At 31.2% G+C, this 12,795-nt stretch overlaps 1 protein-coding gene across 3 annotated transcripts; it reads left to right on the plus strand.

Moving 5' to 3' along the window:
- Positions 1-192: 192 nt before the first annotated feature.
- Positions 193-12,198, plus strand: LOC131937579 (scm-like with four MBT domains protein 1). 3 transcript variants are annotated; one of them, XM_059295116.1, is made up of 17 exons: positions 193-349; positions 1,045-2,525; positions 2,701-2,789; positions 3,790-4,030; positions 4,277-4,365; positions 4,490-4,730; positions 4,876-4,979; positions 5,080-5,335; positions 5,495-5,577; positions 5,708-5,991; positions 6,111-6,163; positions 6,690-6,927; positions 7,036-7,211; positions 7,325-7,503; positions 7,775-8,014; positions 8,763-8,975; positions 9,054-12,198. In XM_059295116.1, exons 2-17 carry the CDS (start codon positions 1,070-1,072, stop codon positions 9,192-9,194), a joined length of 4,083 nt encoding a protein of 1,360 aa, XP_059151099.1. In that variant the 5' UTR covers positions 193-349; positions 1,045-1,069; the 3' UTR covers positions 9,195-12,198. The 3 variants fall into 3 exon arrangements, with proteins under 3 accessions (XP_059151099.1, XP_059151098.1, XP_059151100.1); XM_059295115.1 differs by having other exon boundaries at positions 193-260; XM_059295117.1 differs by having other exon boundaries at positions 253-353.
- Positions 12,199-12,795: the final 597 nt, after the last annotated feature.

Below are 12,795 nucleotides of genomic sequence, written 5' to 3' on the forward strand. Positions count from 1 at the left end.
GTAGATCTAGACTACAATCTATTTTTTTGTTTTGTTTTCTAAATGAAAATGCTTCAGTCCTAAATATGTAACAATATTTTTTGCTTGGAAAACTACAATAAAATAATCGTTAACACGTGCATAGATAGAGAGAGAGAGAGGGGGAAAAATCCAAGAATATACTGCATATATTTGCGCATGCGCATAGAGTTGGTTGCCATTTTGTCAAGCATCTTAACATCTCGAGTTTTTTCATGAAACTTTTTTGACAATATGTTATTGTTAAATTTCTATATCTAATTTTTCTTTTTAATTACACAAAGATACATATGTAACTGACAATATTTCTATAGTTTTCTCTCAAGTGAATGTGGGTAAAATGTTGTTTTTGCACAAATAGTGAAGGCACCTCAGAAGATTATCAAAGATATTAATAAATTTAATATTAAACACAACTGCCCGCTTTTACAATAAAAATAAAATTGAATCTATTCTAGAAATCTAGTCTATAGAATAGAATCTAGATTATCTAGAATCTAAATAATCATTCTTTAGACCTAGCGATCAACTGTATTCAAGTAAAATAGACAATGAGGGTTTAGACTAGATCTAGATATAAAATAAATATAAAGTCCCAGTAACTCTCTAGGCTCTAGAGTAGTCTAGATCTAGCCAGGCCTATTATAATAATAGATCTAGACTAGTACTAGATCTAGTAGTACTGATAGCTATACTATAAGTATGTATAAAGTATAATGTCTGTGGTAATTTTTTACTAAAAAAAAAGAAATAGGCCCTAGATTCTAGAATGTAGTCTATAGTCACTATAGATATTAGATAGCCATAGGGCCTAGATCTAGATCTATATGTAGTGAGTAGTGTAGTATGTATTGTATTGACTGTATTCAATGCACTTAAATCTAGAAGTCTTTATAGGGCATTATCATTATAAGATAGGCCTATTAAAATAAAATTGAATCTGGATCTAAAAATCTAGATTTAGAATTTTACTTTTTTAAATTATTAAAATGTAACTAATTATTATAATTCATTTTTATTCTGCAGCCACTGTAACTAGTAACTTGATGAAATGCCAATTACTCCAACACCATTAGTTGGTACTTCAGTAAGCCCCATGGCTAATTCCAGTAGTATGCAACCACTTACTCACAGTCCCGTTAATATAACTCCAATATCGATGGAAATGCTTAATAGTGCAACATCAGGTGCCATTGTGTCTCTGCCTTCAAGCTTTTGTTTTCCAAGCAACCAGATGGGAGTAGCTTCAAATGCTGCAAACTCAGGGGCTCAGTTAAATGCTATGTCTCTGGGTTCTATGTTTAGTGTAAATCCAGCAGGAATGTCTCCTCAGTTTGTTCAGCCCCTTACAGTATCACAACAGCAAGCTTTAACCCTGTCTTTGAGCCAGCAGCAACATCAAGGACAAAACTTACCAGTTTCCCACTCCATCACAATAGGACAAGTTCCACAGAACATGGGCATTGTCTCACAGCCTTTGCCTTTGGGACAAGTGGTGTGTTCTTCAGTAGCATCACCAAATTTAAGTTTTATGACACCAACTGTATTTACCATGTCAAACCCTACTGGGCAAAATCAGTATTTGTCAAATCCATATAGTCCATTTCCCATAATGCTTGGAAACCAGCAAAATATATTTACCAGTATAAACACTGCTGCAACATTACCTTCTCAAAGTGTTGAGGCCTCATCAGTTTCTCAAGTTTCTGGACCTAGCCCATTGCCACATATACCTCATTCTTTACAAATGCCAAGCAATCTGACTAATTCCATGTCTCATATAACAAATCATCAAGTATCATTAAGTCAGCTGTCCAGTAACTCCATATCTCTAAGTCAGATTCCAAACACTCCAGTATCTCTAGACTCACAGCCAGTTTCTGTATTTTCTTTCCCGTCACCGGCTATGAGCATTAATTTGCCTGCAAAGTCAGTTGAGATTAATAGTCAGCCATCCCCAGACACAACTAATTCTCATTCCACTGATGCAGTAATTGTTAACAATAGTGTAGAGTTGCTATCAAAACCCGACATTTCTAATGTTGTGAGCAGCAGTACATCATCCTCATTTTATCCTGCCTCAAGTCCTTCGCCTGTTTCTGAATCTAAAGACATACAGACAACAATAAAAAAAGAATCAAGTCCAGTAATTTTGTTTGATGTCAAACCACTGGTTGGCTGTGCACGCATGAAATATACACCTATAGAGAAAGACAATTCCAGAATAACAGATGTTAGAAAAAATCTTGTCAATATGAGAGAAGAGGATAGCTATTTAGAGAATACAGAAGCAGAAAATATTGGATCAGAACTTACGCCAGACAGAGTTACACCAGAAATTAACTTTAAATCACTAGGGATAAAGATTGAAATATGTGATGAACTTGGTCAAGATGATGGAAACAAACATTCCCTGTCACCTATAGAAAGTCTTGAACTTGTGAAAAAAAATGAAAATCACAGTGAGTCAAACACAAAAGCAGACGCCATGGGTGATTTAGCTGATGGTAAGTATAATTTTTTTTTAAACTATTGGAATACATTGATGATTGTGTTTGTATAATTTAGTTTAAAATTTTAAACAGAAGATAGTACTAGAATTAGATTTCTAGCTACAGGTAAATTATAGTAAATATGTATTAATGAAAGAATAGTTGATTTTTATTATTTTATTTATTACAGTGGAGGATTTGGAAGATGTTGAATTTGTCTGGGAAGATTATCTGAAAGAGACTGGCGCATCAGCTGTGCCACCAACTGCTTTTAAGCATGTAAGCTACACTGTTATGAGATTCCATAATAACCACCTAAATTATGGTAGCCTGCCATTACTGCCAAGTATAAAAGAGAGCTTAATGATTTTGAATAATATGTTAAAAATATTTTTGATGTCTTTTCAGACACTAGAGTTTTAAAAAACATTATGGTAATATCCATGTAGGCTGATTGCTGTGGGGTTTTTTTTTAATGTCATCACTAAGATCATTTTGTCTACTTAACCATTAATGTCCCATTCATTCTACCAAAACTCCACCCATGACGGCCCAATGTAAGGAGCATAACTCTGTATGATCAAGTGAATAGTTTCACAAAATATTTGTTTTTGTCTAAATGAAATTGAAAATTAAGATAAAAAGTACTGCTTAATGTTGGGAATAAACCTGGCTTTCCAACAGTATTAAATAGAATATATTATATTCGGTACAAGTACAGTATAAAAATAAAAAATGTCGGAGAAAATTCAAAACAAGTCATTTTCGGTAGTTAACTTTATTTATTTTTGTCTAAACAACTATGCATCGAATTTAACAGTTAAATATCAATTTGGTTACGTTTACGATATATAATTCATAAAATACATGCCTAGATACGTTTAGAGGCATTATTTTATTTTATTTTTAATATTAAATCTACTAAAAATAGGAAAGATGAGTCTAAAATTTCGAGATTGAAAGAAACTATTATTTTTTATGTTTCAAAAGCGCCATTGAAATTAGAAGACCGGAAAAGGATGCTGAAACTATCCGACTTCCTGTTTAGTTAAAAATTAGGATTTGTAGGCCAAGTTTTAATGAAACAAATTTAATTTTTCTATGCGTATTGTAAGCGGGCGGCAGCGGGCGTTACGGGACATTAACGGTGTCGGGCGGCAGCGGGCGTTACGGGACATTAATGATTAAGATATTTTTGCAGGAATCTAGATGATATAAAAAAGAGCTTTAAGTTCCAAGACATTAAGTTTAACATTTCTAATTCTTTTATTAATGTCAGGTTGAAGTAAGTCTCCAAAGTGGTTTTTCAAAAGGAATGAAGCTAGAGGCTCCAAACAAGCATAATCCAAATACTTATTGGATTGCCACTGTCGTTATGACTTGCGGTCCCCTACTCAGACTAAGATACGAAGGCTACAAAGACAATAGCTCAGCTGATTTCTGGAGTGATCCTATGACATCAGACATACATCCAATAGGATGGTGTGAGGTGAACAATAAAACTTTGCAGCCACCAGAAGGTAAATTTTAACTGCTAAGTTCTAGAGTTTGTCCCATTCAAGTAATGGTGAGTGAGAGCAGTGTATCTAATAGCTTTGGCTTGTTCATGTTTTTCAATCTTCTCAATTTTTTTTTTAATGATGGAAATCAATTTAACACAGCCATAAGAATATATTTTAAAGCAATGATTGTATAAATTGTAGAATCATTGCTTCAATACAGTATTTATAATGAGCTTAAATTATCATTTAACAATATATTAACAGCACTTCAAGAAAAGATCCCAGACTGGCATGAGTTTCTGAATGTTTGCTTAAAAGATGCAATTACTGCTCCGTCATATCTTCTGGACAAGGTATAGGTTTCATTAAAAAAATCACAGCTTGTGTTGAATGATTTTCTTTAAGTCAGACATTTTCATGAATCCTTTTTGCATGTTTTTAAATAGAATGTTAATGACTGTAAAAATTTCTTTTAAGTCCACGGGTGCAACACCAGTAGATCAAATTAAAGAAGGCATGAGGCTGGAAATTCAAAACAAGACTAGACCTGACAAGGTTTGGCTAGTTAAAATAGTTGAAAACATCGGAGGGCGACTTTACCTACGTTATGAAGGTTTGGAAACAGCCACTCATGACTTTTGGCTTTTCTATCTAGATGAGAAGTTACACCCTATAGGATGGTGTAATCTTTCTGGATATGAGTACCATCCACCTGAAGGTTTGTTTTAGCTAAAGGAAATGAATAATATACAACAGTTTACGATTGTTATCATAACATTTACAAAAAAAAATTTATAAGTTTATAAATAAAATAAAAGTTATCATCCTTACTAAATTGCGAACAATTTTCAATTTTTTGCCAGTGGTCATAGAAAAATCTGGGAAATCTGAAAAAGAACTTTCAGAAGTTCTTCAAGCTGCTCTGGATGATGCAACTAGTCAAAAATTACCTGCTGATATATTTAAAGTAAGTAAATATGTTTAATTTTTGTGGTATTTTTCTTTTTCTATAACTATAATATTGTTTTAAATGACTTTAAAAAAATGAATGTTTCCATGTTCTTCAGGATCAACCTACAATAGAAACTCACAATTTTGAGATTGGCATGAAACTTGAAGCAGTAGATCCTACTAATGGAAACAGTATATGTCCATCCACAGTAATTGATGTAATAGATAAGAAGTATTTTATTGTTGAAATAGATGATCTTAGGAAATCAAACAACTTGAGGAAAGTTCAATTTTCATGCCACCGCAATACACCTACAATCTTTCCTATCAACTGGGCAGTCAGTAAAGGGATCAAATTAGCCATGCCACAAGGTAAAGAATGTGATTCAGAGTAAACTACTTTTATTCCACTTACATTTCTTACACAATGTTCCTGAAATATTTACTGCTGTAGCATTTACCACTTACAGGAGGAAAAAATGTTTTTGAAGATTATTTAAATTTTAATTTATTATGCTTTCTTTTTTAAAGGGTGGGATCAACCTGACTTTAAGTGGTCTGATTATCTTGTTGCATGCAAGGCAGTTCCTGCTCCTGGAAATCTTTTTAATATGGTACTTTGACTTTAAAAAAAATAATTTTTAAATTGTTAAGCTGTTTTGCTATAAAGATATGTTTATTAGCTTCAAAATGATGAAAAATGAATGCAAATTGTTTTAATAATTTTCCACTCTTGTTATTCAGGATTTGCCTGAACATGAGTTTGAGTGTGGAATGAAACTAGAGGCTGTGAAACCAAGTCAACCTTCTCAAATATATGCTGCCACTATAACTAAGATAGTTGAACATCTTATGTGGATTCATATAGATAGCAGCAAGAGAATGATGGATAGTCATGTTGAGAGTGTTAATTCTTTTAACCTGTTTCCCATTGGTTGGTGTGTGAGTAATGGTTACCAACTAAAACCTCCAGGAAGAATTTTAGGTTCCTCACCTTCAAAAAGACGCATAGCTATTGTTCAGCCAGAGTAAGTTTTTTTTTTTCAAAATATTTGTGATTTTTAAGGTTTTAATACTGACTTTCAATTATATTATCTTAAAAAAAAATCCTATTTAATATGAGAAAAAAATTTCATTTATTATCCAGACTGGCAGATAATCAAAAAACAGACTATCAAGTACATAGCAGTACTGGAAGAGGTATTTATATTAATTTAATATAATCTTTTTGTTTTTACCATTTCTAATGCTTGAAAAAAAATTTCAAACCCCTCTGCTACTCTTTTAAGTTTAAAATCTGCTTCTCTGCCTGCTTTTTTTTTCTTTCTTACTTTGGTTCATAATTTTTCTTCTAACTATACCATGTGATAACTTGAGATTTTCTTATTCCTCATTTATCTTCACTTACATCTTGTTTACTATTCATAGTCATTGTTTGATGACCAGTAGTACCTGTATTGCTTCTACAAATTTTTCTTGAGCCTTGTGGTTTCTATTTAATTGTTTCTATGGAATTGCTGTAGAAAGCTAAGGCTACACACAGCTGTGTATCTGGTTATTCTTCAATCAGAAAATTTGTTGTTGTTTTGTCCGATACCATTCCATATTGTAGATCTAATTATTTTCATTTTATACTTTTTTGTGATTAGTTAGTTTATCAGAGTTCACCTTTTATCTTTCTTCAACCAATTATTTAATATTTATCATTTTTCAATTTATTTTTCAGAACTCTTTGGTGGTCCACAAATTTATTTTAATCACAGGTGCTTTTCTGGGCCTTATCTGAGCAAAGGTCGCATTGCAGAACTTCCTAGATGTGTTGGGCCAGGACCAGTAACGCTAGTCATGAAAGAAGTTTTGAGTATGTTGATTAATACTGCATATAAATCTTGTAGAGTCTTGCGTGAACTACAACTGGATGGGAGGCCAAACCCCAACTTAACGCAGCAGCTATTAAAAGCTAAGTAAGTTACTTTATGTTTGTACATTTTCAGATATTGTATTAGTCATAGAAATAGTTTTTAACATAGAGCAATAAGGATTTTTCAAACCTGTATGTTAATTTTTTTTAGATACAAAGGAAAAAGCTACAGAGCCATTGTAGAAATTTGCAGAACAGCTAGTCAATTAGAAGATTTTTGCCGGCACATTTGTATGAAATTGGAATGTTGTCCAAACTTAATCAGCCCTCATTTTGTCAATGGAAGATGCCCTGAGAACTGCGCACAGCTGACAAAGACAAAATATAGTAAGCATTATTTTTTCCCCTACTGTTTATCTTTTCAGTACGCTCATTGCATTGGGAAAGACATGGCAACATTCAATTTCAATTTTTTATTGCTTGTTTTATCTTTCTAATAGCTTACTACTATGGAAAAAGAAAGAAAAAGATTGGACGGCCCCCAGGGGGTCACAGCAACTTGGAAAATGGGCCAAAGAAAACAGGAAAAAATAAAAAGAGGAAAAACTTTGGGCTGATCGGCAGTAAACGCTCAACCCAACCATCAGTTCATGATCATGGAGAAAATGATGATGATAAGGTAACTTTTTTACTACATAGTTTGTTATGGTTTTAGTTTCTTTTATTTTGCTGTACTAGATTAACTTACTATTATAAATATATTATTAGATAAGCTCCCACATTACACAAATAATTGAACAATAATTGTGGTTATTAAAAATTTTAATTTCTAAAAATCAATCTTTCACCATCATCATTCAAGAAACTAAACTTGGGTAAGATTTAAATAATTATAAAACTAAATATCTGTATAAAAATCATAGAACTAATTCAAAAATATCTTTTACCAGGCAAGTGTATGTAGTGACACAAAGACTGTGGACAGCACAAGTACAACTGGCTCTAAAGAGAGAGCAGAGAGTAAATCTTCTAAGAATAATCTTAAAAGACGCTACACCCATCACATACCACCACCTTCTGAAATAAGAACTAGAGGGGCTAAACTTCCAAAATACAGTTTTGAAAAACGAACCCATAAAAAAATAATGATTGTTGAAGGATCACAGCAGAGTGTTAAGACAAGAAAAGAGGTGACTTAAAATTCATATACAATATCTGTGTGCATTTTAATGCTTTAATACCACTGTAGACTTTATAGCACTGGCACTTATCTGTAAGTCAAAAATAATTAAAGCTTTAAAGCAGAATTTACTACTTGGAGCTGTCAGTAGTCTCAGTAGATTGAAGAAAATTTCAGATAGGGATGGTTTTTCTGCTGCCTTTACCTATTTTAGTTTCTAAGCCAATCTTAATAATTTTATAATATAGCTTATCTGTTTGTTTATAATTTCTTGTAACTGAACTATAAAGTATTTTGATCCTGCAACTTATTGAATCAAGCAGTCATACAAAATTTCATATACAAGTATATCACATTTGTATTTTTCTGTCAACTTTTGAGTATTATCTCCTGTATGTAGATAACGAGAAGGGGTACTTTTCTCTATTTTTAATCTCTCAAAATCCTTCAGAATTTGATAATTTTATATTATATTCTCATATAACATATTTCAAAACTTTTTGCCTGTGTTTTCTTGAAAAAAAAGCAGTTTTGTTCAAACTACTGTATTTCTATAGCTCAATTTCACTGGAAGTGCCATCCCAGCCCTTACTGTTATACAAGAATATACTAGAAAGTTTAGGGGAGCTCACTTCTGCTTTTTTAATTTTCAACATTTTCTAAAGTTGATTAGAATTAACTTAATCCTTTAGTTTCACCTTTAAAGTTATAAAGGTAAATTTTTATTGTAATACACACTTATGTAAAATATTTTCCAGACAATTAAGACATCAAGAATGTTACGAGAATCACAGCAATCAAGTGAAAGTAGTTTTTCTTCTATAAGACCTGAAATGCCAGTTACTTTGAAGTCTGAACCTCCACTCAAGCTAGATAAAAACCCTTTAGAGTGGACAGTTTCTGAAGTTGGGGACTTTTTACAAACAACTGACTGTGCTGATAGAGAATTAGTTGCTCGTCTGAAAACTGAGGTAACATTATTTTTCCAGCAGTTAATGTATTTTGTGTTGGTAAACATAAAATTAGTGTTAATTATATTTTCTTCCTAGGAAATTGATGGTCAAGCCCTGCTGTTGTTGACTTTACCAAATGTTCAAGAATACATGGGGATAAAACTTGGACCAGCAATTAAGTTGTGCCATTTAATTGAGAGAATCAAAATAGCATTTTATGAATCATTTGCTAAATAATTGAGGATAATTTTGTTCATTAACTTGTATACAATTCTGTTGTAAACAGAATTCAAGTTTCTTATTCTGTGCAATGTTTTCATTTTCACTTATTACTATTAGATGTAGTAATAATAAAAGATAATATTGTCAACATCTAGGTTTATCATTTGAGACTGAACACATTTATAATAGTCATTATAGGACGACAAGGTCGGGTGATAGAGCGCTTGAATACGAACCGGAAAGTCTTGGTTTCAGAACCTAGTCTGGACTTGAGTATGAAGGTTCTCCTTTAGTCCATCCAGCTGATGGCTATATGACTCACGTTAGTGAATGTAAAGGTGGCTGGACATAGTGCTGATCACACCATTCCTTCATACGCGAGGTCAAGAAACATGTTTACTTCATCTGCCCTATGGATTGTTAGGTCTGAAAGGGGAAATTTACATTTTTATAAATGTCAATATTTTTATATTTTTTCGTGAACATTTTTGTAAATCAATTCTTTTTTAAGTTTTGAAGAAGCACATATTCTTTCCTTATCTTCTTACAAAAATTATTCACATTTTGATTTAAGATTATTTGGCATTTTGTGTCTTTCATTGTATGTGCTACAAATTGAGAGATTACAATACTACTTTTATGGAATATTCATTTATTTAAATATTATATTTTAAGCTTAAGTGTGCATGGTCTGTGATCAATAGTTGTATTTGACTACATCAAGGAAAGTATGTGAATTTTGTCCCGGTACAGTTGTCAAATTTTCTTCCTTTAACTCTCTGTTGTAATTTGCGATTGACTATTGTAAACTGATCATTTAATGTTTTTGTGATTTTAAATGTTCAAACACAACTTTCAACTAGAGATAAGTTACTGTGGTTCATATATTTAACAGTATAGCTGTATACATTTACTTTTTTCTTAATTGCCCAGTTCTCTAAGAAGTAAGACCTTTTAATTAGCAAATATACAAATAAAACATGCACAAATGTGGAAGAGCTACAAAAATGCGTTTTACCATACCAAATTTAAGCTGAATAAAAAATCTGAGACAAGTAAAAAGACAATGTTTAAAATTTCAATTGACCCACTATGATTCTTAGCAGGGTTTTTAATGTTTCTTTACCTGACCTTAATTTGAGTTGGATTAACCCTGTCAATGTCATGAAATGTGGAATGGGTTGAAAATTCACCATAGAAGATTAACCCTGTCAATGTCATGAAATGTGGAATGGGTTGAAAATTCACCATACAGCTTAAAGAAATGTTTTGTCAAAGTAGCAAAAATGAAATTTAGACCCTATTTTGTGTGCAATGCTAATATATTGAAAGTTTCTATTGTAAATCTGTGTTGTATGGTAATGAGATCATATGTATATATGTAATCAGTATGTGGTAATTTTAAGTGCAATATTTGTTGTTTTTCTTGTAATGTTAGATCTGTGTGCTTAGATTTATATAATTTTGAATTGTCATACCAAGATATAATAAGATGTTAAGAATTTACATAGAAAATCATTCAAATTTTTTTTTCAAACCTTAAAGTATTGAAATCGCTTATCAGAAAGAACTTCAATAAAATAAATAATGACTTAACTAACAAAATATTAACCTTTTGATCATTGACTATCATACACAAAAATAATTATTTCCACTCATTTTTTATTTCCTTACATTTTATGTGAAGGCATAATAGAACAGGTAAATAGGGGAACAGCTGCAGCTGTTTATTTTACTAATACTCAGCTCTTACATTTTAAAATTTGCTATATTAATATGGGGCACATGAATGTTTTAACTATTGGTTACATTTCATACAGGGCTTTTAAGCTTTTACTTTATTGACTGAAAAATAATTTTTAAGAATACTTTAAAGAACTTCAATCAATTTACTGATACAATAATTACAAGTGATATCAATTTATAAATAACTCAATGTACATGCATCTCAAAAAGTCATATCACTTTGTATTGATTTAGTCCAGTGTTGAATAAGTATCAGTATTATTGGGTGCTCAAAAATATCTGATTTGTTGTGATCATTGTTTTTATGTACAGCGTTTGTAAAATGTACCTAATTTATTATACAAGATATGGCAATAGATCTGTTTTGCACTATGTATATAACCATGATACCAATAGTTATTAAAAGAGTTATTCCATTTTTTAAAAATTTTGTGATAGTAAACAAAATCTTATTTCCATTTTAAATGTGCATTTAATTTTAAACAATATTCCATTAAATCTAACATTGAAAGAAATTTGAATGTGCACATATTTATCTTCATCACAGAGTATGCAGAGATTTTGTTTGCATATCCTGAGTTTCATCTTTTCACTTAGTATGCACAGACCAGAATTGTTATCTTCAGAAATTGCAGCTTGCATTCCAGCATTAAAATTGCTAACTATATATTTTTTAAAATTAGGCAAAAAGGTCAATTGTTCCATAATTTGGAATCAAATAAATTGACATTGATTTGTGTTAAAATATGCGTGAGGTTAACCTAGCATCAACCATGCTATAGTGCAACATATTTGTAATTAACAAAATATCCTGCTGAAACCATTGAAACAGTTACAAACTGTTTATGAAGGAAATCAAAACATGAACTAAATATAATTTTATAAAGTGTATTAAGTTATGAAATTCTAGGTTACACATAGGATAAGTCTCAGTAAAATCATTCCAGTTTTAGTGAGTTTAAAAACTGCATGTAAATATTTTTTGTTTTTCACTTCAAGTCTGGCTGTGCTTGATGTAGACATTTTTATTTTACTACCAAAAATATTTGGCATTTGAGTACCAAAATGTTGATCTGGTTAATTTTTCACACATTTAACAAAAAAATTACAACTGGGAATATTTTAACGAGTGCTATTTTTTTCATGTTTCTATATTATGTGCTATTGTTTAGAAAATATGTATAAAAATATATTTAAGAATTATAAATGTGCTTCATTCACATACATTACTGCATTTGAAATTTGGCATTTCAATAAACATTTTGTTTAAATACTTTCATGTCTAATTTCATGCACTTGAAACTGTTGGTTTAAAAATATTTTTTTACTAAAAACCCCTTTGCTTAATAATTAAACAAGCAAAATCCCCTTCACCTTCATTAGAGAAAAACGGTCTTTTGTCAGTTGTGACGTATATGAAATGTTTCCAAATTGTGAAGAATGCTTAAGCCTCACTCTTAGTTTGCCGTATATGTATAGATAACATAAACTCCAATTATTCATTTAGTAATCTAATACTTGAAGTTGATAAACTGCTTGCAAAGTTATTTCTTCACTAGATTTCGCAGTGGATACAGTTACATTACAAAATCTGATGTGTTGATTCACTTCAGTAATTAAAATTTGTAATAGGAAGTGTATAGAACCATTTGAGCTCATTAATTTATGTCATCACAAAAAGTTTTAAATTTAATTTCTAGATCTACATTGTAGTCAAGGTTCAAGGTTTTTTACAATACGGGAGTAAACATTTGTATATACATTTAATGTTTTAATGTGTGCACACCAACAAAAGTTGTCCTTGGCAAAACCACTTGACCCTTTTTACTCTCTAAAAATACAAATATGCTCTTTTAACTATTAACTGTTT

Source organism: Physella acuta, unplaced genomic scaffold (assembly GCF_028476545.2).
Source record: "Physella acuta isolate Inbredline_101_S28 unplaced genomic scaffold, ASM2847654v3 ptg000213l, whole genome shotgun sequence".
Classification (NCBI taxonomy): Eukaryota; Metazoa; Mollusca; class Gastropoda; family Physidae; genus Physella; species Physella acuta.

Bases quoted from the DNA above. Each gene is read 5' to 3' on its own strand.
- LOC131937579 (XM_059295116.1), top strand. From the start codon at position 1,070: ATGCCAATTACTCCAACACCATTAGTTGGTACTTCAGTAAGCCCCATG. The intron at 5,578-5,707 runs GTACTTTGACTT...CTTGTTATTCAG, and splicing joins CTGGAAATCTTTTTAATATG to GATTTGCCTGAACATGAGTT. The intron at 7,212-7,324 runs GTAAGCATTATT...TCTTTCTAATAG, and splicing joins GCTGACAAAGACAAAATATA to CTTACTACTATGGAAAAAGA.